Below are 21,751 nucleotides of genomic sequence, written 5' to 3' on the forward strand. Positions count from 1 at the left end.
CTACAAACTAGCAATTTCTGCTATATTGTAATGGAGCTCCTGAATTTTTTCCAGCAGCATATTAAAATGGCTAATGAGGTGAATGGTAATGCGGTACAGTTAAAAGAAGAGGAAGAACCAAAGGATACTCCCAGTGTAACTCACACAGAACACTACAAGACACTGATAGAGGCAGGCCTCCCACAGAAGGTGGCAGAAAGACTTGATGAAATATTTCAGACAGGTATATTCTGCATTTCTTGTTTCTGACTGGTTGTGAAAGTGAGGAGAAAACGTTTTCAAAATTTTGCAGATTTAAGGTTTAAAAATGAACTTTTGCTTTTGATCAATGTAGATCTGAATGTCTCACTACTTAGGATTTATCTGAAGGCAAATTGGGTTTGATACTAATTTTTTAAGCAGTTTTAGTGCTTAGCATGAAGCGCCACTTGCATCAGAACAGTACATCAGTTTGTCTGATTGTTTTCACAAGTGAAAATGTATTTTTCAACATTTTTCCATATTGAGTAAAATCTCCCATTTTACTTTCCATTTCCACTTCTGACTGCTCAGTCCTTATGGAGGATTTGCTAGCTTAGTGAATAAAGTGTTGTTTTGACTTGGCATAATTTAAAAAGGGACATGGCAGGGTTAGGATAATTGGAAAGACATTTTTGAAAAGTATCCTAATTTTTTAATATTTTAGTTGGGTCTTGCATTTTTAATCCAATTCAGCCAGTCCAGTTGCTTAACTTTTGAAAGTATTTGCTGCATTACCACAGAGGATTGAAGGGATCCAGTTGGTGTAAAAACCTCAAATTACAAATTAAATATTTTGCGTTTTCTGAGGGGAGAAAATAAGCTAATCTTTTTACTCTTTTTTTTTTTTTTTAATGTTTTTCTGTGGTGTTGCAGCAAAGGTATGCAGATAGTAGCAACAGGATTGTCTGAAGCAGTTGTTGAGGAGGTGCAGCTGTGTCTTTGCTCAAGTTTGCATATCCTTGCAGTTGCAACATGGTTGTAAACAAATGTCAGCCACTTCCATTTTGCCAACCCTGAAGGTCTGTCTCTAACTTCCCAGTCCATGACTAGTTTTTGGGTTGCAATAGTGGACACCTCTGTGGTTGTCATTCTACATCTCAGCCACTACATCCAAATGCTTACTTTTTGGTATCTGAAGGTAGAGGTAGCACTGTTATTTGAAGATTACCTTAATTTCTGCAGCAAATGTCTCTTTGAATTGATGTCATAATGGAGGAAATAAAGCAGAATATCAGAATGTGACATTTTGATATTCTGAAAATTAGTGTGCTGCCCAATTAAAACAAAAAAAAACCCCATCTCCTTGGTAGTGCAGTATTCATATCTACGATGGCTACATGTACAAAATCTACTTTGTGCTTCACTTTCTAGTAACATTCATTTTTGGCCCTCATTTTTTTGATACTCCATAAATTGAAACCACCTCTTTGTCTTCAGAGATTTTTGTAGTGTGTATTCAGGGATTCAGCAATTTGGGAAGTAGTGTGCCTCACATTTTTTCATTTTGGTTATTTTAATAGCAAGATACCTGGTTCTGAAATTACTTTAGTACCCCATTTACTGAGAGGTTTCTTCTACTTTGTGCCTACAACAAAAATCCATTAGGCATAGGGTTAAACACAAAAATGTCTTTATCCTAGTTAGTCTGTCTTTAGACATATAGGTTATGCATGCTTGTAGTGTGATATCCTGATCATATTTGCTTAATTCACTGGTTCAAAACCCTTTTTGTATTGCTTATTTCAAATGGCATATTAAACCTTCTTTGTTTTCTTTTCTCTGATACATTGATTAGTGATATAAGTAACAGTTAGAAATTTGCAGTTTTTCCCCTGTATATTAGAAAATTAGATTTTTTTTCTCTTGTAAATTGGTTGCTAGCAATGTAACATAAACCTTTTATAGAGCAAGTTACATATGCTGCTTGTAGGCCTTATTTCAACTAAATATCTGGTAGTACAGGTACAATTTCTGAACAGAATGTTGGACCTTATCCATCTTAGTTTTGCTAGAACTTTGCCGTACTCATTGATAAAGTTGGAGATAGTTAAATTATAGTTTACACAGAGTTTCATACAACAGTTATGCCAAAAAGGCTTCTATGATTGAGGTCCTTTATATTCTGTTTTTAAGTACAGAAATTTTCTTTTAACCTTGAGTTTTCACTGTATATTCACTTGAATTTCAGTGCATCAGAAATATAAATCACTAGCTGTTTAGTGAAATGTTCTTGGAAGAGATTTTGTCCCACCAACCCATTTTCCCCCATCATGCCACATGGTCAGGATGCTAATGCGTGAGCCTCCTTCTAGCCCATGCACAGCTGCTACAGCCCCGTAGGCATGCACAAATATCTTTAAATGCTACAGATCAAAATAGCATTTATCCAGCAATGATTTAGCAAGACTACTTCTATTGTGCTACCAGGCAAATATGTTACTGTCCTTGCCAAATGGTAAATGTTGCTAGACCTGGGCTGACACTTGGGGCTTTTCTTTTGTACCAGGTAAAGCATACAGAACAATTCAAATATTCTCAACTGCTTCCAAAATGTTTTAAACACTCAAGATGAGCAGTGTCAGTAGAGGGTATCTTCAGTACACATAGGTAAAGGTATGTCTGCTTCATTTTAGCCTTTTTAAAGAAGTCAGAACTAAAAAAAAAATTTAAAAAAAATGGTGTGATGGTGATCTTAGTATCTACACTTCCCTCACACAAGTATTGAAACATTTTTGTTTTACAGGGTTTTAACCCGATTTTTAGATTTTAATGTATTGGTAAATTCTCAGGTGGTGTTGGATATTTAAAAACATGGTCTTACTCATGATGAGGGTTGTGTAGCAAAGCACTGGAATTTATCCTGCACTATCTAAACCAAACATGCAGGAAATAGCCTTTGGTTTTTGACAGTGGAAAGACCTTGAATAGCGAGTATTGAACTTAGCTTGGCAGTACTGCCTACTAACTTCTTCATGAGGTTTTGGCTAGATATGGTTTTCCAACATACATTCTATTGTATTCAAGGCTTTATTGTCCTTGTAAACCAGAATGCATTGAATAGGTTCTAATAAATCAAGACACAGCCGATTATCTTATTATGAATTAAGTTGGCAATGCACTGTAACAACTTCTTAAATGTGAATACTAAAAAGCATTTTGTGTTTAATTCTAAATAACTTTATAGAATGGTTTGTTTAAAAATATATCAACATGCCCCAAATTACCCACAGGGTGGGGTAGGGGGTTTTTTTTGTCCCCTTTCTACTTCTGAATTGGTCAGTCAGCTTTTGTTGAAGTATCGTCCTTGAGCATAAGACTGTAGCATCAGTTCTGAAACATGGCTGTCTTGTCTCTTATTGTTCAGCCCATATATTTTCTTTGCGTTCCCCCCCCCCATTTCTGATCTCTCACTTTTTCCCCATAACTTTCTAATTAATCTTATAGCATAATTAAGCTTTTGGAATTTTTTTTTTTTCAGAATTTCCTCTATACGTTGCATTTTGAGAGTAGTAGGGAAAAGATACTTATTTTTAAATGTTGGTTTTTCCTCTACAATGAGGCCTGCATCATATATGCATGCGTTTCTCTAAATTTCTCACACTTGTAACATTTTAGGATGGCTGCCCAAATCCCAGTATGACATTTTTAGTCATTCATTAGATTATCTCAGCAGTAGGCACCAGAGCTGAACATCTAGCTTTTTGTGCTCTTCTATCACTATCTATAAATAGGCTTTTATGAGCTATGAAGATAACACTTTAGTAGAAGTTTTGGTCTTCTGTAGTACAGCAATTTTAGTCAAGTGCGGATGCAAGCTGTAACCCAGGAAGCAGAAATATATTAAACTCTACAGCAAACAGGAAGGCATCCTTGGCTGTATTCTTGCAAGGTGTGTAGAGCATTAACCAGTGAGGTACTAGACCCAGGATGAGGATTATTTATTTAACTTTCCCCATTCTTCTGCTAGCTTTGATCCTCTTCCTCCCCCCCCCCCCCCTGTCCCAGGCAACATGTGTGAGAAGTCACCTATGCCGCATCCTGAGCCATGACCTTTTGTGGCACTACTTATGTGATTTCTCATTCATAGCGGGGAGTGAACAGTATATATACAAACAACACCTTCTGCTGCCCTGCCTCAGCCACCTTCCAGACCAGGCTATCTCATATTCCACAGCCTCATTGAAGGGGTCCCATATGGAAACATTTATTTTGACTGGAAGGAGTCGACAGCCATTCCTTTTGTTGGAATGTTGAGCAGTTCCCATACAGATGTGCTTGCCTTTAGGAGGCTGGAAGTGGGTGGCAGTCTTAACAGCGTAGAGCACTTAAAGGGGGTCATGATCATGGGTAGTGTGTGAAAGAAAAATAAATGGCATATGTAATCTAGATGTTTTTACCAGTGTCTTAATATTTAGAATTTATGGTCTTTTTTTGGTTTTTTTTCCCCCTTTCTCATTGTTGGTGTTGGTCCTGCTGTGCTACATCATCATGGCTGACATTTGTCTACAGGTATAAATTTAGTGGAGCGCAGCAGGATTGGCCACACCTCTTAATATAATCCGTATGCCCTTTTTTTTGCTAGAAGAAATTGAAAGTAAAAGCTTGCAAAATGACCCACTCCATAGAAATCTTTGACATATGAAATTCTAGGGCAAGATTTGATAAGACTTTCTTTGATGTCTTTATCTCTCTGCTTTCATTTTTCTTTGCAGCACAGTAGCAGCAATGATGTGCAGATTGCAGCAATAGTATTAATTTAAATTGTTGAGCCATTTCATTCAAAACTACAGATTAGATTTTGCTACTGAAGCATCGTTCCAAAAAATGTTAAACATTCATATTTTTCCAAATGTGGACATACACTTCCAAATGTTTACCATACACTTCTCCATAATCTCCATGGAGAAAGTTGACAACTGAAAACTGGTTATGGAAAAGATGTTTAATGGATAAACAAACAAGCTGCAGGTCTTGGCTGGCTGTGGGTCACAGCCACAAGTAGCCCGGTTTCCTTTTTCCCTCTAGCACTGTCCTATCAACACCAGAGGGAAATAGGAAGGTAACACTAGACTGTTAAAAATGGGGCTAATTGTGACTATAATAAACAGGCAGCTGAGCCCTGCATTCATCTTTTTTCACCTGTATGTGCAAACATCATCCTCTGTCTTCAGCTGCCAATTTTATTTTAGATCTGATGAAGGGAGGTCATTCCTGAATGCTGCTCAAGAAATGTATTAAGCTAGTCCAATAAAAACGTGTTTCATATATATATATTTGTTTCACATTTTTATACCAGCTGTTTCTATAAATTTTGCAGAACTTGGCTGCATGCTAATTATTTTTAAAAAAATCCTTAATTCTTGCATGCTGCACCTAACTGAGCAGTATTTCTATGAAATACTACTAAAGCTTTTCTAAACCCTCAACTGCTATATCATTACACCCTAAAAAATGGTAAAGAACACTGTCATACATAAAATCAAACTTCAGCTTCAGAGCTTATTTATGTTTATGTATTTTTTGAGGGGGTGGGGGGGGGGGGGTTAAAAATCTGTTCCAAATCTCCAGGGACAAAGTTTTTGTTGACCAGGGTTAATGGACGTTATCCAGAAATATAGTTTGGCGGCTTAAACGTTAAAAAAAAAAAAAAGCTAATTTTACTTTGTTTCTAAAAGTGCCTTTTTTTGAATAGCATATCTTTAATCCTTTTTTTTTTTTTTTTTTTTTTACACACTCTGGGTATAGAAAAGACAGACTGCTGCCAGAGCATTTTGGAGAGGCTGTATTTGCAGACCCTTTTGCAAATGTGAAACTGGGCTAGAGCTTTTAGAATAATGCAAAGTTTAGGAAAGCAGGCTTGCACATTCAGATTACATTTTTGTTGTTCCCTTTTTTCATTTGTTTATAGTTCTTTTCATATCTGTATGGGTGTGTATGCAGATGCTGCTAAACAAGTATATTCATAAATTAATATTTGGCTATAATTTTAAAATGTAATAAATATCTTAAGAATTTCTGCCTCCTGCAAGACAAGTACAAATGAATAACTATTTATTTTGTTTCTTTAAGGTTTGGTAGCATATGTTGACCTTGATGAGAGAGCAGTAGATGCTCTTAGAGAGTTTAATGAAGAAGGAGCTCTGTCTGTCCTGCAGCAGTTTAAAGAGAGTGATTTATCACATGTTCAGGTAAGACAATAGGCAGAGGAAGGCTGAAAAACCTGTTTTTGTGAATGAAGTTTTGTATTTGATTTACACCCACTACTGCGAAAGATCCGCAGCTTGTTGATTTTAAAAACTGACTGATTTTAGCCAGCAGGCTTCATTAGTTCAATGAGTGGCCACATAATCCCTTAACTCTGGAGATGCTATATTAAAAATGTCAATGATCATAAAAACTAATTTGACCACCTGCTTTCTTTAGTAGGTATCAAAAGATCAAGCTTGAAATGTTTTTCTGCCATTTCCAGATTTTATTACTTTACAAATGAAGCACTGGTCTAATTATTGGGATATAATGGTGAGAGTGTTACCAACTGTCACACATAAGATTGGTGTTTTAGCTCTTCTGTTAGTGTCTGATCTGTATGATTTAAGATTTTACAAGTAGAAATTCACAAAAGTTTTGGACAGTTTTTTACATGTTAAAAATATTCACATATTTAAAGATAAACCAGGAAGTCAATGATTTTGTGTTTAAGTCTCTGGAGAGAGAATAATTTAAAATTAATATTGTAGTTTTCAGTGGTTGTGAAACATTTTGGAGAAATGGCCTCATGGTAGTCATTTTCACATTGGGCTCTCGTGACAGCAGGCAGAAGACACCAACAGCAGCAAAAGCTGGCTGCAGCAGTTCTCTTTTTGTCCCTGTTCCTGCAGGAGACGGCTGCTGTGGTGTGTCCTCCCTTCCTGCTGTATGCTGCAGGAGACGGCCACCATGATTCTTTCCTCCCTCCTGCTGAATGCTGCAAGAGCCCTCCACCTCAGTTACTCTTCCCTTCCCATGGCTTTTGGAAATTTCACAAATCAACTCATTGCTCAGAGTTGTGAGGAGTGATTGATTAGAGACTGTTATTGATGAGTGGTTTCGGAGAGTTATGAAGAGCAGGTCACTGATTTTTCTTTTCAGAGAGTTGTGGAGAGTGATTAGTGTGGTCTTGAGGAGCTGTTAATTGTTGTCTGGAGAATACCTGCGCGGGAGCCATTTTCACATCCAGGTCTCTGACGGCCAGCATTGCAAACAGCTGTGGTACAGCCAATTCTTTTTGATTAGTTTGTGGAGTATTATTTTTTTTTTTTTTTTTTTTTGCAAAACTGTATTCTGTACTTTAAAAAGATACCTCAAACATATCTCATGCAGTGACAAGTGAACTAACTTGGTCATATAAACCTTGAACGCTTCCTATTACTGTATAGGTGTAAGTACAAAATGCAGAATAGTAGCCTAATAAACGGATCTGAGTTATCTCAAAAACTCATGCAGTAACAGGGTAGAATAATTCTGGTCAGTTGATCACTCAGGCGACTGAACTTCTATTCCTGGTGCCTACAGTGAGGCTGTGGAGAGTGGGAGTTGCAGCTGTGGCCTGGTGGTGTCTTAGCTATGGACCAACAGAAGGGACAGCTGTGGCCTAGCGAAGTCTTGGCTGCAAGGTTGCTGAGAGCTGGAGGTGCAGTGGAGGTTGGAAGATGAACCTGGGGAGAAAGGGAAGTGAGGATTTGGGAGGAGGGAGGATGTGGGCAGGAAACCAAAGGGAAAAGAAAGGAAGAGAGACAGGAGGTACAGAAAGGAAACAAATTAGCCAAAAAAGCCCCAATAGTATAAAAGGGAAATAAACCCTAAAAATAAAGTTCCACATCCCCACCCCTTTGAAAAAGAGCAGAAATAGCAAAATGAACCCCCCCCCCCCCCCCAAAAAAATAGAGCAAATGTAAACAAGAAACAAGCAGAAAAGGCAAAAATGTAAAATGCAAATAAAGAAACAGAACAGTAAATTATAAGGGGGAAAAGTCATATTTGCTGTTGGCTTCTAAATATTTTTTCACCCCTGTATAGCACCCATGAATAATTCTGATCTTGGTACAATAGGAGTCTTATAGAACCTGTTAAGAATCCATATATTTATAAAGATATCGACACTTATACCTTCTGATTTGATGTTTGACAGTTTTTCTTTTTGTGTGTACAGGTTGTAAAAACACTTCTTTTTTTTTTAAATATATTTTAGTTTAATTTTTGCAAACTGTGATTACAGAACAAAAGTGCATTTTTATGTGGAGTTATGAAAACCTATAGGCAAAGAGAGAAGCAGGGCAGCAAAGTTCAGGAGTCAACAAAAGGACCTGATGAAGCAAAAATAAAGGTTGGTGTCTTTTTTTTTTTTTTGTAAAGTTTGCATGTTAGATTTTTGCATATTTATAGATGAAAATTTCAGATGCTTTCATTGAATTTGTCAAAAGATGCTACCATGTAAAATGGAAGTTTTAAAACTGCAGACAGGTAAAAAGTGGATTTTGTACCATTTCTCAGAGAAGAGGACTCATGTACTTTTTGAAAATAGTCTAAGGTGGAAGTACCTGCTGAGACGTCTTCTGCAGATTTATTTTTCTATTTCAACCAAAACAGCGTGCATGGTTTTGAAAATCCAAATTGTATTGTAAATTGTTTATTTTGATTATATCTTGTACTCAGTTTAGGGTATTTTGGTATAAATAAATGGGCTATAAATGTAATAAAATTATGTGCATGGTGCTTTTTCACCTCATCCTGCCCTGGTAACTCCTCCACCCCAATGTGGGTAAGACCACGGTGGGCAGCTTTTGAAAAACCCTTTTGTCTAGATAAATGGCCCTTCATAGGGCTAGGGAAGGCTTGAGTCAGAAAACTGTGAACTTGAAAAATAACTTATATTGGTTTAGAGTAGTCTCATTTTTATCTGTTGGTTAGGTGGGTTTGAGGATTACCTCCTTTTAAAGTACATGTTGTGAAAGCCTGAAGAGGAGGAGGACCATTTTGAGAGAGGCTAATTTACTGGCTTTAAAATGTCTCTCAATTGATGTGCATTACCGGCTGCCTTCTGAATGCCCACTTCTAATCCCTCCATGGTGTATGATGTGACTGGCTGTAGTAGAAGCCTCTCCCCCTGTGTCAGACATTGGAGAAAATGAGACTTTAATTTAAAATAAATAAATCTTTAACAAAACACACACTGTCTTAAGACTGAGCAGCCAGGTGAGACTATATCAACTCTAGATTAAAGATTCTTGGAAACTTGGTAGAATTTAGGAATATCCTGTTTTAAAATGATATAAATGCAGAAGGACTGGATAATAGAAGAAAGGGGATCCCCTGGAGTGTCCTTGTGCATCCTCCTTAGTTCCTCCCTATGGCCTCTTCTTGGGGCACTTTCTCCTTTCTGGCCACAGCCCCCCACAGTAGAGACTGAAGAGAGAGCTCATTGAAAGACCTGCAAGTCTGTGTGCGCTCGTATGCTTTGTGGCGGCCTCACCCTCTTCTTCCACACAGATTTCCTGTTAATGAAGAAACCTGTGCGAGGGGTGGGCTGTGTCAGGGCTGGTGACTCTGCACAGGTTAATGGGCTCTGTGTAGACTCATTGGTAGCTGCTGCGGAAGCTAGCATTTTGTTTCTCGCAGTGGTAGGCCTGCATGGTAGCATGGCAGTCCTGTGCCTAAATGTGATCCTTGTATATTTCTTAGCCCCCAGAGCGGTGGGGAGTAGAGAGGGAGTTGTAGTTGTTGCTCAGGGCTCACAGCTAGTGATTGCGGGGTTCCAGAAGGAGCTTCTGTGTATGGTTCCTACCCAAGGTCTGTTACAGCAATAAACAGAGTATGTATATTGGGGTGGGAGGAGGAATGTAAAATGGGACGGGGGGGGGGGGGGGAAATCCCTATGTGGTTGTGAATGAAAGCTCATGGTACCAAATCCCAGTCCTGGTTCCAGTTGAGCTGGAAGTATAAATGAGCAGAAGGAAACTGCTGGGTGAGAAAAATTTTGAAATGACTTACTCAGGCTGATGTGCAATTCAGGGCTAGATATGGGGAGGGAGAGTGAATGGCTGCTACAGTTACAGCCCCTATTGGCCAACCAGTAGTACTGATGGTGCTCTAGGAAGAGCAACCTCTCCAATCCTGGGTCCAGCAAGAGGCTCCTGAAGCACCCAAGTAAGCCCAACTAGGGAAGGGCAGGAATGGTGGAGATTGCTGAGGAGGGGTGGGGTAGGGGAGATCAGAGTTCTAAGCTCATTACCAAACGAATGTGTATAAGTAATTCTGCTTTTCTAGAATGTAACTAGATGGACAGGACCAATGGGATATATGCTCCCTTGCTAGCAAATGGAGACTGTCAGGTTTAAAGATACACAGCTGCAGTGACCTCAGCCTTCCAGTATCTCTGTTTCCTAGCAGATGTGGACGTGCTTTCCCTATCAGGATCGCTGTAACCTTTGGAAGAAGAAATTTCTACTTCTAAATTGGAGAAAGATTGAACCCCGCGCTCTCTTGTGATACCTGAAGGTCCCATCCCTAGTTGAGAATTCCTGAGGTGATTTCCGAGATCCTCAGAGGTGTGCCTTGGTCTGGTAGCCGGTTCCCGGCATGGACTTTGCTGCTGAAGCAATTGAAAGGCAGCGGGTGCAGGAAGCTGAGCACGGCGGTGACAGCCAAAGCCCCCTCCCCTGCAGCTGGAAACATCTCTATACTCGGCCGGTAAGCGCTGAACCCAGGTAAATTAAAAAAAAAAAAAAAATTTACCGATCTAGAGACGATTGAAGGGACTTCTGGTAGGTTTCCTCCGGTCTCCGTGCTCTGTGCGCTGTACCGAAGTCATTCCCGCTCCCGTGGGGGGGGGGGGGGAGGAGGGAATTGGACCTCCGAGCGGGTTGAGCAGCCCTCGGTGGGCTAGGCCTCGCATTGGGCACACTGCATGGTCGGCGTCATCGGCGTCATCTTGGGCACGTTGCTGTATGTGTTGTATGGTCCTACGTAGGACGTTGGTATACTTAGTGCATCGGCTGTGCGCATAATCTCTGCGCTAGCTTCTCGCGCATACAGGAAAAGCTGAGCGCACAGACTGAGCGTGTGCCTCGCCCCGTCTAGGTGCTCTAAATTTGTGCTCATGTAATTTTTTAAGCACCAGTCGATTGGAATGCACAGTTACTGCCGTTAATAGAGCCAGCAACCAAGAAACTTAAGCGCCTTGCTCTCTGTGCTGCTTGTCTTAAGGCTCCAGAGTCTGATATGAATTCCAGCCTGTGTTGGCACTGTGAAGAAGTCCAAGAAGAATTGGCTTCCTCTGACGTTAAGCCTGGCTTCTCCCATTCAGATGATGGGTTAGCCACAGCCTTATCTGGAAGTACCCCGGATCTTAGTGCCCCAGGACTGGGCCATCGTGGGAGAGGGAAATTAGCGCACCTACTCCAGTACTTCCTGGGCTAGGCATGGGCCCTGCCATCTTCTCTTGGATGGAATTATTTTTCCAGGGCCTTCAAGCCTTCGTACAGGTGCTGTCTGCTACCTGTCTGGACGGAATCTCAACCAGTAAGAACTACCGACAGACCTCAAGGCATGCCTCGCTTCACCAAGGGTAACCCTGGCAGGAACCAAAACAACATGGAGGAGGATCCAGATTCCTTGGTCCAGTCTGTCTTCCCTATGGAAAGCCTCTTGCTACGCTCCAGTATTGGAAGCTATCCAGGAGTTGATTGACCTGGATTGGGGGCGCTCTAAAAGCAAGTTTTAAAAGGGGGGGGGAGGGCAAGCGTTAGAGCTCTAGACTCACTGGATCTGGCAGTGAGAGCGTGTTTTGGTGGATGGTCTGTACCGTCTCAAAGCGAACAATGGAGAGAGGAGAGGCCTTGGAAGGATGCGTATAATAGTCAGATGGGGTCCATCCTTAAACAAGACTTTGCGACAGCAGTGACCTTACAGATTGCTGCTTGTTGTACTCTTTTATCTGTCCTAGTCTGTACCTTGGCCAGAGGAGTGGCCTAGGTGGTAGCGGCCAGAAGACAGCTAAGACCGTGAAATTGGTTAGCTGGCTTGACCTCTAAGGCAAACCCCACAAAGTTGCCCTTTAAGGGATCACTCCTCATTAGAAGCAAATTGGAAAAACTGGACAGTAAATGGGTGAATTGCTAGGGCCACGGCTATCATAAGATAAGAGAAAGCAGTTACAGTGCCCCTTGTACATGAGAGGTTGGCCCAGGAGCTCCCATAGCTTTCAGCCCTACAGAAACTCGACATTTTAGAGGTCACTCTCTTTTCAGAGTTGGCAGTCCAAGAGAGGGGCAAATTTGGGTTCAAGTTCGTCCCAAACCCCTCCAATGAAGTTCTGCTGACCCACCCTCAGAACGAGGATACAGGAGGTTGGCTGTCCCTTTTTACCAGCGGTGGGTCAAGATCGCTTCAGTCAAATGGGTACTGGATGTCATATGAGAAGGATACGCGCTGGAGTTTTGCTAATCTCCTTGGGACATGTCCATGATGTCTCCTTGCTACTCCCAGCACGAGAAGCAGACCGTGGGGTCTACCTTGGTAAGGCTCATCAGGTTGAGGGCTATAATTCCGGTACCTGGGCCCCAGGAAGATACGGGGCGTTATTCCATCTATCTCATCGTACCCAAGAAGGAGGGCTTCTTTTGCCCCATCCTGGACCTCGCGTATCAACTGATATACGAGTTATTCAGTTCTGCATGGATACAACCGGGAGAGTTCTTAACCTGCAGGGAAAGTCTGGATCCAGGAGAATGGGCGTTGTAGGCCAAAGTCTTTCAGCTTATGGTAGATCGCTGGGGCCTTCCATCCATTGACCTGTGAGCCGCATCTCACATTGCGAAGGTTCCCTGATCCTTCAGTCGCAGAAGAGATCAGTGGTCCCTGGGGATTGACGCTGTCGTTCAGGTCTGACCAGAAGAGGAAGTACCTATATGCCTTCCCTCCATGGCCCCTGCTAGACAGGATAATTTGTAGAATAGAGCGCCACAGGGGATTAGTCCTGCTAGTAGCTCCAGATTGGCCCAGGGACCCATGGTATGCAGACATGCAGAGTCTCTGGGTGGAGACCCCCTGTGCCTACCACCACACAGGAACCTGCTTCAACAAGGACTGGTCCTTCTTGAGGATCCATCTAGATTCTGTCTTATGGTTTGGCCCTTGAAAGGGCATGCCTGGTGAAGCGTGGATATTCAGTGGCAGTAATTACCCCCTTGCTCCACACATGGATGTTTTCTATGTCCTTAGCATATGTGCGGGTCTGGAGAGTACTTGAGGCCGGTGCGAGGAATGTGGTGTTGCCCCTTGGATAATCAAAATCTCACTGGTTCTGGAAATTTTACAGGACGGCTTGAATAAAGGGCTGGCCCTTAACTCCTTGAAGGTCCAGGTAACAGCTCTCTCCTATTTTAGGGGCGAGGTGAACGGAACCCGCCTGTTGGCTGCTCATGACATGGCCCGTTTTTCTGAAAGGGGTGAAGTACCTCTGGCCACACCTATGGTGGACACTTCCCTTGTGGAATCTTAATCTAGTGTTGGAGCTTTTAACAGGGCCCCTTTTTGGCCGCTGCACACTTTCCTTGCACTTATTAACCCTGTAAACTGTGTTCCTAATATAAATAGCTCGGCTCATCGCATCTCTGAACCTCAGGCATTGTCGTGTCAGGAACTGTTCCTCCGGATCTCTCCAGGAGCGTTACAACTTCAAACGGTTCCATCCTTCTTGTGCAAGGTAGTTTCCGAGTTTAACTTGAATCAGTCCATTTCGTTGCCATCCCTGGGTAGGTTCAAGGACACGGAAGAATACCGCCTCCCCTGCCATTTAAATGTCTGTAGGCTTTTGGTGCGGTATCTGGAAGTTTCAGAACCAGGGCGCAAGATGGACTATTTGCTTGTCCTTCACAGTGGAAGGAGACAGGGTGAACCAGCTTCCCGGGCTACCATAGCTCGCTGGATCAAGAAGGTAGTCGCAGGAACCAATGTAGAGGCAGGAAAGCCATTATCTTCAGGTTAAAGCTCATTCCACTGGGCCTCAGGCCACAGCCTGGGCAGAAGCTACTCTGTTTCCCATCGACATCTGCTGAGCAGCGACGTGGTCTTCCTTGCACACCTTCTCCAGGTTCTATCAGACGTTCAGGCCCGAGAGAACACAATCTTTGCAAGAGCAGTGCTAACCAGACCGCAGGCAGCCTCCTGCCCCATTCAGGAGTAGCTTTTGTACATCCCATGGGTCCTGCATCCATCTGGCTACATGCTAAGAAATGCAGAAATTTCTTACCTGATAATTTCGTTTTCCTTAGTGTAGACAGATGGGACTCTGCATCCCGCCCATGGCTGCCCAAGAACGGGGCCAAGGAATCGTCCGTGAAATGAATATCGATTCCAAGAGGTTATGGGTAAGCCTTCACCCAATCTCTAGATCAGGGCATCTATTATGTTGCTGGGATTCAGCATTTGGTTGAGTACAGTTATCTGTTCAAGTTTGGTCAATAGTATGTTCACAATGGCTTTTGAAGAGGTCACTGCAGGGGTGAATCTAAGGTGACGTCAGCTTTGAAACCTGTCTCTATCTCCATCAGCTAGCAGGGGAGCTTATAACCCATTGGTCCTGAGTCCATCTGCCTAAGGAAAAAATTATCAGGTAAGTAATATCTCCATTTGTAATTTATCTACCAGTCTCTAGTCATGTGCATTAAATAAATATGTATTGAAATCTGTAACTTGCTGGTTCTCGTTGGTTTGTATGGAATAGTTATGATAACATACTTGATATGAGTAAGGAGTAGTAATTACTTTAATTCTCTCAAGGCATTGCTGGAGAGAACAGGATATACTCTGGATGTAACAACAGGGCAGAGAAAGTATGGCGGTCCCCCTCCTGACAATATTTATTCTGGATCGCAGCCTGGAGTTGGAACAGAGGTTAGTTTCATTCATCTTGACTTATCAGAGCTTCAAGAAAGCCTGGCGGGCTAACACCATGGTGAATTTTGCCATGCTTGGGGCAAATATGAAAGAAGGGTTGAGAGATTGGGTTAAAGATCCAAGGAGTGTTGCGTTGCATATGGAAATTTTATACTCACATTTACTAAAAAAGAATGAAATTAATTGGGCAGACTAGATGGATCTTTTTTTTTTCTGCCATCATTTACTGTTATCTTGCTTCCCCCACCCCACCTCTGCCATTTCTGAATTCAGTGAGGAGTTTAGTTTAAACTGATAGTTCCTGATCTGGGATTTTACAAATGACTGTCACCTGGAACTGAATATTCAGTTGCTTATGCATTATCTGGATAAGAGTGGTTCAGATGTGCTGAGAAGAGAGGGTATAACAGGATTCAAATTGTCAAGGTAATAGAATATCTTAATGGCAATATTTTGGCACAAAAGATGGAGGAAGCTACTAGAGAAAGCTCTTGTCTCAGTTATCGCTAACCAGAAACAGTTTGTCTGGAATATAAAGATAAAAGGCAGCCTGGGTGAATATGATCATGAAATTATAAATAAGAAAAATGGAGTGAGGAGGACAGCATTATAAAAAGAACTTCTAGAAAGCTGACTTTAATGGACTTAGGAGTAGTTAAGGTCCCATGAAAAACAAATCTTAAGGCAGAAAAAAATAGTTCACTAGAGCTGTCTATTCCTAAAAGAGAAAATGTAAATGACATAGTAAACTAGACCTGCGCACAGGAAGGATTGGTAGCATAATGAAAGATCAAGTTGGCTTAATAGGATGCCTTTCCATGGCTTAAAACTCTATAGAAATCTGATATTAAAGAGTGGGGAAAGGAAGATTACAAAGGATCAGGATAAAGGAATAGAACTAGCTTCTAAGGACAGACAGGAAAGCCAGGGTACAGCAAATAGAAGTCTTGAGTCCTTCAGACTGCATTTCTTGAGCATGTTGTCTAGGGAGATGGATTTATACAAGGATGTGGTGGTGCAAAATGCTTAAAATAAAAACCAATAGCTGGGTTGGTGTTAGAGAAATTAAACTATTTAGGAAAGTTTGATGTTGACAGCACCTGGTGACTTGCTTCCTGAAGTACTTAAAGAACCAGTGGGCTATATTGCAGAGCCGTTAGCATTTATCTATAGGAACTTGTCAAAGATGGGTTAGGTCCCAGAAGACAGGCAAAGGACACACACGGTTCTGTCTTTGAACCGGAGAGTTGTAGAGCAGTGAACTTAACTTCAGAACCTGGAAAAATTCTGGAACATCATTGACTTGAAAGCAAGCATGCAGGTATTAATAAAGTGCTAAGAAATAACCAGCACAAATCTGTGAATAACAAATCATGTTAAGTCAATCTAATTTATTTTTCTTCTGTCGCAAAGTTTGCAGGTCTTGTAGTTAAAGGGGGAAGTAGAGGTGATGTATAGCCTGGTTAGGCAGTATTTATTTATTTATTTACACAATTTCTATTCTGCTGATTCACCAGTCTCAGAAGTGTAGCAGAAAGCGATGTAGTACTCTTGGAAAGAAATTTACTGATCAGGGTTTGAAATATTTGTTCACCTGGGGTGAGTGGAATTTTTTTCCGGTGGGCAACGCATTGACTTAACAGCATAAGAAATGGCATGCCAGTTCAGACCAAGGTCCATCAGCTCCGTGATCTGTATGGTCTGCCTGTCTGGTAAAAAGCAGCCTTTATTAGATTAAGAGCTCAATCTAATAAAGGCTGCTTTTTACCGATCAGCTTGTTTCCCTTCGCTTATCAGCATTTTGGATCAGCTTCCGATTTGTTTTCTTGGTCTGCCTGTCTGACAGACCATACAGATCACAAATAACCAGTAGATCCCAAAAAGTAAATTCTGTTTCTTATTACTACCAGGGATAGCGATGGCTAGCCCTAATCTGTCTGAGCATTAATGTTTTATGGAAGTTTTCTCTAGGTTCTTCTCCAAACTTTTTAAACCCTGCTATGCAAGTCACCTGGACCACATCCTCTGGCAACTGATTCTACAGCTTGATTGTGTATTGAGTGAAAAAGTACTTTCTATAATTTAGCTATGTAATCTGCCCAGGATGTAAGTGTTAAAATAAATAGTTTAATAATTTTAAATATACTGCCTTTCCATTGGTAAATTTAAGCAGTTTACATTAAAAAAAAATGTATATAGTTTTCTCCTTGTCTGGACTGCTGTAGGAGAAGTGGGTTGTTCTCCCTACCAGCAGATGGAAGTAGAGAGTGCAGCTTCTCTGTAACATCATCACATTTACTTACACGTGGTGCAGTCCAGAAAATTGCTCAGTATTCTGTACTTCAAGCAGATGGTAGGACACACTGGTGCAGCAGGGGTTTTTCTGACAAAGTCTGCCTAGCCCTTGAAGTAGGAGTTTCTCCAGTGTTCTAAGGCCAGGCTCCTGATTTTTTAGTATCAGGGTAGCCCACTTACAGTTCCCAACCCCAGAGGTGGTTTGGCCGAACCTGAGGGTTTAAGTTGAAAGACAAAGCTTGCCTTCCCTCTCTTCTGTCCTTCATCTGGCTTCTATATGTTTAAAGATTCTTTAAATTTAAAGAAACAAGGGCATCTCCGGAACAGCTTGAGTCTTTGTGTGTCCACTGTTGCCGGTACTGGGGGTTAGTTCCTCTAGGGGTGAGCTCCTTTAGTGCCACTAATTTGATCACACATGTATCTGATGGACAAGGTGCTTGTCTTGTGGCTGGATGTACACTTCTTCCACTTTGGGGATTTTATGTGCAAGGTCGGCTGCCATGGGAGTTGAGTCCTACTCTTCCTGCTGGGGGAGCAAGGCACCAGGTCCTATGGAGTCGGTGTTTTCAGCAGGAATGGGTGCCATTTTAGCTGCAGGTCCCTCCAGAACATATGCCATTTTTTTTAGAATCTTCATGTTTATCCTCAGGCATGGCATCTCTGAAGCTCCTGTTCTTCAGGCCCTACTCACTCAGGGGAGTTCTCCCTGGATTTGTTTAAATTTTTCCATCAGGCCTTTGGTGCTATTCAGAGGCCCGCTAGAGATATACAGTCTTCTTTTCTTTTCCTAGGTCTATGGCTCACTTGTTTCCTCCTAAACATGTCTAGGGGTCTTATGATTTGGGAGATGCCTCTTCCCCTCAGAATAGAGAGTTGATTTTGGCAGACCTAGGAGGAGGGAGAAGTGCCCTTATTGGGAGAAGATGATTCAGTTATTTAGCATTTCCATAAAAATGAGATTGTGTACCTTATTGATGAGCTGGTCGCTGTCCTAAAAATTTCAAAACAGAAAAAGCTCCTGAATGGTATCCTATTATTAAGGGTCTACGTAAATCCTTTGCGTATTCCCTTCACTCTGAGGTGGAGGAATTGGTGATAGTGGAATTGAAATCTCCATATTCTGGGCTCAAGGGAGTTAATTTTTTTTGGTAAGCTGTATCTGCTATTGCAGGAGCCAGTGCAGCACTTATTCCTGATGCCTCATGGATCTTAACAAAATGCTTGGCCGTGGTAGCGGTGCATGATTTCCCCTATCTGGCGATTGGCTGATCAAGAGCACATCTCAGGCAGAAGCCATGCGCTTGACCATCCAGGTGTTGGAGTCGCTAGGGTTTGTCATCAACTACCTGAAATCCCATCTTGACCCATCACCTCAATTGGACTTCATAGGAGCCCCGCTAGACATGGCTCAGGCCAAGGCCTTTCTGCCTCATCAAAGGGGCACATGTTGAGGTTGTTGGGCCATATAGCTGCAACTGTCCATGTCACTCCCTTGGCTTGATTACAAATGCACAGAGCCCAATGGACCCTGAGGTCATAGTGGTGCCAGGCCACGCAGAACCTCCAGGACTGCATCAGAGTCACTCCGTCTCTCCAGGATTTGTTGTCCTGTTGGTTGGAATGGGAGATCTCTTTTCAAAGTGAATGCATCTGTCCTAATCACAGATGCATTCACCCTGGGTTTGGAGCTCATATAGATGGACTCAGCACTCAGGGTGTCTGGTCTGCTCAGGAAATCAGTTGTTAAATCAACTATGATCTTCCTTAAGATCTTAATGGGACATTAATTTGGTTCATAAGATCTTACCTGCTTCAGGGGCTCAAAGTGGGGAACGGTATCTGTCAATGATTTCTCTCTCAAAGTGGTATTTTTAGTTGTAATCTGTTTGATTCTGCATATTTCAGAACTGCAAGCCTTATCCTGTAGAGATCCTTTCCTGATGTCAATTAGGTGACAATTCAGCTTCTGCCGCCTTTTTTTTTAAACCCAAGGTGCTTTTTGTATTTTATTTGAATAGGTCCATTTGCCTTCTGGCTCTTTTCAAAGATGAGTGTCAGGGTACAAGCAGGTCTTTGAGGCTTTTGGATGTCTGTTGGGTTCTCCAAATATTCTAGAAGTCACTAATCCTTTTGGCAGTCTAAGTTATTGATGTTTGGAGGTCCTTGCAAGGGCAAGGCAGATTCCAAAGCCACCTTGGCCAGATGGATTTAAGGACACTACCTCAATATATGCACTTGAGTGTCATCAGGTTCCTTCTCTTCTCTGAGCTTGTTCTACCTGGGTGCAGTCCTCTTGGGCCAAATCTGTGGTTATTGCACCAGAGGACATTTGTAAAGTGGCCACTTGGTCCTCTTTGAGTTCTCTCTTTTTTTTTTTTTTTTGTTTTTGTTTAGTTAAGCATTACTATTTGGATGTTAAAACTAGGGAGGATACAGCTTTTGAAGCTGGTGTCTCTAAGGTGGCCCTTACATTTTCCCTCCCAGATTAGTTTGGTTTGATACTTCCCACTTATCTGGACTGGTATAGCAGGATAAGGATAAAAGAAATTTCTTATCTGTTAATTCCTTTTCCTTTAGTCTTGCTACACCAGTCCAGGACCCTTCTGGGAAGTTGTTCCTTGGTATGGCGGAGAGCATGCTTCTTCCAACTCATATGGATGATGATAAATGCCTGTTCCTGGAATTTTTACAAGATATGTCTTGTTATGGAGAGGTGGTTCTTTAAGATGATGCACTTCAGAAATTTAAGTTTATTATCTATTAATATTTGGAATATGTTTAGTGCTTTTGTTAGAATTGTGAGGAATTTTATGGATCTCACTACCTATCTGTGGTAACATCAAGGAGAGAGCTCTCCTATTTACTTCTATCTGCTGGTAGGGAGGAACAATATGTGTCTGGACTGATTTAGCAGGACTAAAGGAAAGGAAATTACAGGTAAGAAATTTTTCCATACATATAAATAATCTGACATCATTAAGAGAAATAAACATAAGCAACAAAATATTAATAAAAGATAAGTAAAATAAAATACAAAATAACTCAAAACAATCAATGACTCACTTCTCATTAAGGACAAAGTCAGATCAGTAATATCCTGAAAAGGAAAGATAAATAAAATCATCCTCTTTTGAAGTCAGAATCAAGACTTCCACTAGGCAGTGCGACCCAAAACTACAAGGCATGAAATGCCTGTTTAAATAACCAGGTCTTAATGCTTTTTTTTTTTTTTAAACTTAGAATAAATAGATTCTTTATTCAGTTCTAAAAGTAAAGAATTTCATAGCAACATACTAGTGTCCTAGTATGTTGCTATGAATAACTAGCTATGAATAACTTGCTATGAATAACTAGCGCCCCCTGTCTTGCACATTCTAATCTCATTTCAGTGTGTTTCATGGAGTGTCTCCTTGCTTTAGTATTATTTGAAAGGGTAAATAATATTCATCAGTTACCTGTTCCACCAGACTCTTGATTTTATAAACTTCTATCATGTCCCCTCTTAGCAGTCTCTTTTCCAAGAGCCCTAACCTCTGTAGCTTCTCATCATAACATAGGCAGTACATTCCCTTTATCATTTTTGTTGCCCTTCTTGGCACCTTTTCCAGTTCCACTGTTTTTTGTTTGTGGCGCTTTTTTTTTTTTTTTATTTTTATTTTTAAGGTGGAGCTACCAAAATGGCATACAGTATTCCAAGGAGTGATTGCACCTTGCATCAATACGAAGGCAATATAATGTTTGCTGTTTTATTTGCCATTCATTTTTGGATCATTGCTCTAACATAGTTTTTCTTTTTTTTTTTTGACTGTTGCCATGTAATGAGAATTCAATGTATTGTCCACAAGAACTCCAAGGTCCTTTTCCTGGATCATTGGTTACTCCTTTGAATAATGTCAGTTGCAGATTTTATCAAAACCTCACTCTTTGCTCCCTTTTCCAGATCATTTATGAATATGCTAAAGAGCATAGGTCCCCATACAGAGATCCCTGTGATACTCCACGAATGACCTTTCTCCACTTGGGAAAACTGACCATTTAGTTCTTCTTCCTCTTTTCATGTCTGTCTGGTTACCAATCCATACTAGGACACTGCTTCCTGTCCCATGACTTTTTTTTTAATTTACTGAGGTGTCTCTCACTGGGCACTTTCAGATGCCTTCTCAAAAACCAAACACACACTATCAGCCAGCTAAACTTTATCTGCATGTTTTGTTTACACCTTCCAGAGTAAATGTAAGATTTGTAAGGCAGGACTTCCCTTTTGCTATAACTAGCCTTCTCCTCATCCAGCCAAGACCAGTCAAGATGCATGGGTTATGCACACCAAGCACCCTTTATGGGGTGACAGCACCCTTGCTGACTTCAGGTGACCATCCTGTGCTGTTGAGGCCTGTTTAGGCCTAGTGAAGAGTAAAAGTTGGAATGTTGGAGGGCAGCGCCTGAGGTAAAGTCTAGTACGCCCTCCCTCAGTTAAGCATATTCCTGGATTAGCACATTAGAC

General features: G+C 41.3%; 1 protein-coding gene across 10 annotated transcripts in view; it reads left to right on the forward strand.

Annotated features, from left to right (window-relative positions):
- The window catches only part of HNRNPR (heterogeneous nuclear ribonucleoprotein R), a 93,865-nt gene that overhangs the window by 15,985 nt on the left and 56,129 nt on the right, over nucleotides 1-21,751 (forward strand). For 7 of the 10 annotated variants that reach the window (XM_029571986.1, XM_029571987.1, XM_029571990.1 and 4 more), the window contains exons 2-5: nucleotides 58-223; nucleotides 6,091-6,209; nucleotides 8,276-8,383; nucleotides 14,839-14,952. In XM_029571986.1, coding sequence (XP_029427846.1) covers nucleotides 67-223; nucleotides 6,091-6,209; nucleotides 8,276-8,383; nucleotides 14,839-14,952 — 498 coding nt within the window. In that variant the 5' untranslated portion in view covers nucleotides 58-66. Of the gene's footprint in view, nucleotides 1-54; nucleotides 224-6,090; nucleotides 6,210-7,149; nucleotides 7,270-8,275; nucleotides 8,384-14,838; nucleotides 14,953-21,751 lie in introns of all 10 variants that reach the window. The other 3 variants (XM_029571985.1, XM_029571994.1, XM_029571993.1) reach the window with 3 other exon arrangements.

The sequence above is a fragment of the Rhinatrema bivittatum genome, chromosome 11 (assembly GCF_901001135.1).
Source record: "Rhinatrema bivittatum chromosome 11, aRhiBiv1.1, whole genome shotgun sequence".
In the NCBI taxonomy this organism is placed as follows: Eukaryota; Metazoa; Chordata; class Amphibia; order Gymnophiona; family Rhinatrematidae; genus Rhinatrema; species Rhinatrema bivittatum.